The following is a 1,931-nucleotide window of genomic DNA, read 5'->3' as shown; positions in this document are numbered from 1 at the left end:
CCTTCCCCCCTCTGTCCAAGTAGGTCTTCAGCTCTACATGCTGACAGCAGCTGACCTCAGCTTTCGCTATCAGGTCGTACCAAGGAGAATCTTTCGGAGGGGTCTGGGATGAACCACCTCTCCCACAGATCCAGGTGAACAGCAGGATAGTTCCAGGGTTTGAACGGTCCGTTCCAGTGCAGCAGCCGAGCCTCCTGGAGGAAGCTCTCAGAGTAGCGGGCGTCTGGACTCCAGCCTGGGAGAACAGGAGTGCTGTTTGAAACTGACTTGAGGGAAGAGCTACGATATTATAGTTTCCTCTATTAGATTAGATTAGATTAGATTCAACTTTATTGTCATTGCACAGAGTACACGTACTAAGACAACGAAATGCAGTTAGTATCTAACCAGAAGTGCAAAAGAGCAGTTAAAGTGCAAGTGTGTGCTGTACAGGTATGTAAAGTGAGGGTGTCTGTGTGTATCAGAAATAATGAGTGCGCTTGCCATTGATTGATTAATAAATGATTAATATTATCATTAATAAAGTATCTATCTATCTATCTATCTATCTATCTATCTACCTATCTATCTATCTATCTATCTATCTATCTATGGGATATTTTATATGGTAAATTACCTGCTTCTCTATTGTAATATTTTGCTATTTATTATTTTTGTTAATCTTGTCTAGAATGTATATTTGTATGTTCAATGACAGCTATTTAGCTCTAGTTTTTCACAATGCATGGCCGGTGTACCTGTCATTATGAATTATTATTACACTTCTCATTGATGTGCACACTCAGTAATACATATTGCATTCATTTACAATCAGTTTACTCTTACTGGTATAAAATGTTTAGCATGAAGCAAGCTAAGATTCCTTATAAGTATTATAGCATCTTAAAATTAGAGGATATTTTCTTACTTGTTATTGAGAGGCCCAGGTTAGTTGAGCTCCGTTTTCACTAAGTTATATACTGACAAAACCTTCAATAAAATAGCACCAAATTCTCATAAATAAGTAAATGTACAAAGGAAACACCTGTTTCGTTTGAACTAGTTTTTGCATCTCAGGTTCCACCGTGCCATTCAGGAACTCACGGTGAAATTCATCAGTGTATGAAAAGTGAGGATCTCACCGAGGTGTCTGACGTGCCACAGCGGGTCCAGCGTTGTGTATTTGTCGTGGAAAACTATCAGCATGGGTGGAGTGGCCACACCTCCTGCCATGGCACTGCTGTATATGTTCTGCCTGGTGGAGAGAGAGAGAGAGGGGAAGGGGTCTGATCACACAGATGCTTCTACTTCTTTAGAAACGAAAAGTTCTTAAAAAATAAAAGCTGATATTTATACAAAAGCTTCGATTCATAAAATGCAGTTGAAAGTGCCGGACATGGAAAACAGCTGGTTATGATAATAACTTTACTTAAACATCTTTGCATTGTTTTCAGCAACCAGATGGAGGAAGTCCTGAGACATTCTTATCATCACAGATGCTCCTCACTAACAGTTTATTGACTGGTTCTTATTTTAAAACACAATAGGTTCTGGAAATTGTACTTATTTTGTACATTGGAATAGGAGTTATATTCCTTTGATATGTCTTTTGCCAAACAAATGACTGTCCAGCAACTAAGGGAGTAATTCTCCAAACCAGATCTTACCTGAAATTCTCCTCCATCCATCTCTCCAGCTGTTTGGTGATCTTCTGTTTCTTCCACTCGCTGAGATCTGCCACAAACACTCCAGGGTTGAAGGAGCAGTCTCTGGGGTTAATTCCCAGGTCTCTTACTTCCTGTTTCCTGTAGTCCAGGAAGCCCATGTAGGTTGTCTAGGGGACGAGCTCAGAGGACAGGACACCACATTTCAGAGTCTACAATCAGAGGTCACCTGAGAAAGGCGGCTCATAATACATTTCTCATGAATCCACTTCAGAGTCGAATGATTAA

At 40.2% G+C, this 1,931-nt stretch overlaps 1 protein-coding gene across 1 annotated transcript; it reads right to left on the bottom strand.

Moving 5' to 3' along the window:
• Positions 1 to 12: 12 nt before the first annotated feature.
• Positions 13 to 1,916, bottom strand: LOC111648104 (glycosyltransferase 8 domain-containing protein 2-like). The gene is made up of 3 exons (XM_023397905.2): positions 1,647 to 1,916; positions 1,122 to 1,234; positions 13 to 235 (listed from the first exon to the last, which is right to left on the bottom strand). The coding sequence occupies exons 1-3, from the start codon at positions 1,802 to 1,804 to the stop codon at positions 57 to 59; spliced, it is 450 nt and encodes a 149-aa protein (XP_023253673.1). The 5' UTR covers positions 1,805 to 1,916; the 3' UTR covers positions 13 to 56.
• Between the last annotated feature and the right edge of the window lie 15 nt (positions 1,917 to 1,931).

Source organism: Seriola lalandi, unplaced genomic scaffold (genome assembly GCF_002814215.2).
Source record: "Seriola lalandi dorsalis isolate HSWRI2012SDOR001 ecotype SW California unplaced genomic scaffold, Sedor1 jcf7180001963488, whole genome shotgun sequence".
Classification (NCBI taxonomy): domain Eukaryota; kingdom Metazoa; phylum Chordata; class Actinopteri; order Carangiformes; family Carangidae; genus Seriola; species Seriola lalandi.
The sequence above is the reverse complement of the archived record's forward strand: the minus strand, read 5'-3'. Positions and strand labels throughout refer to the sequence as shown.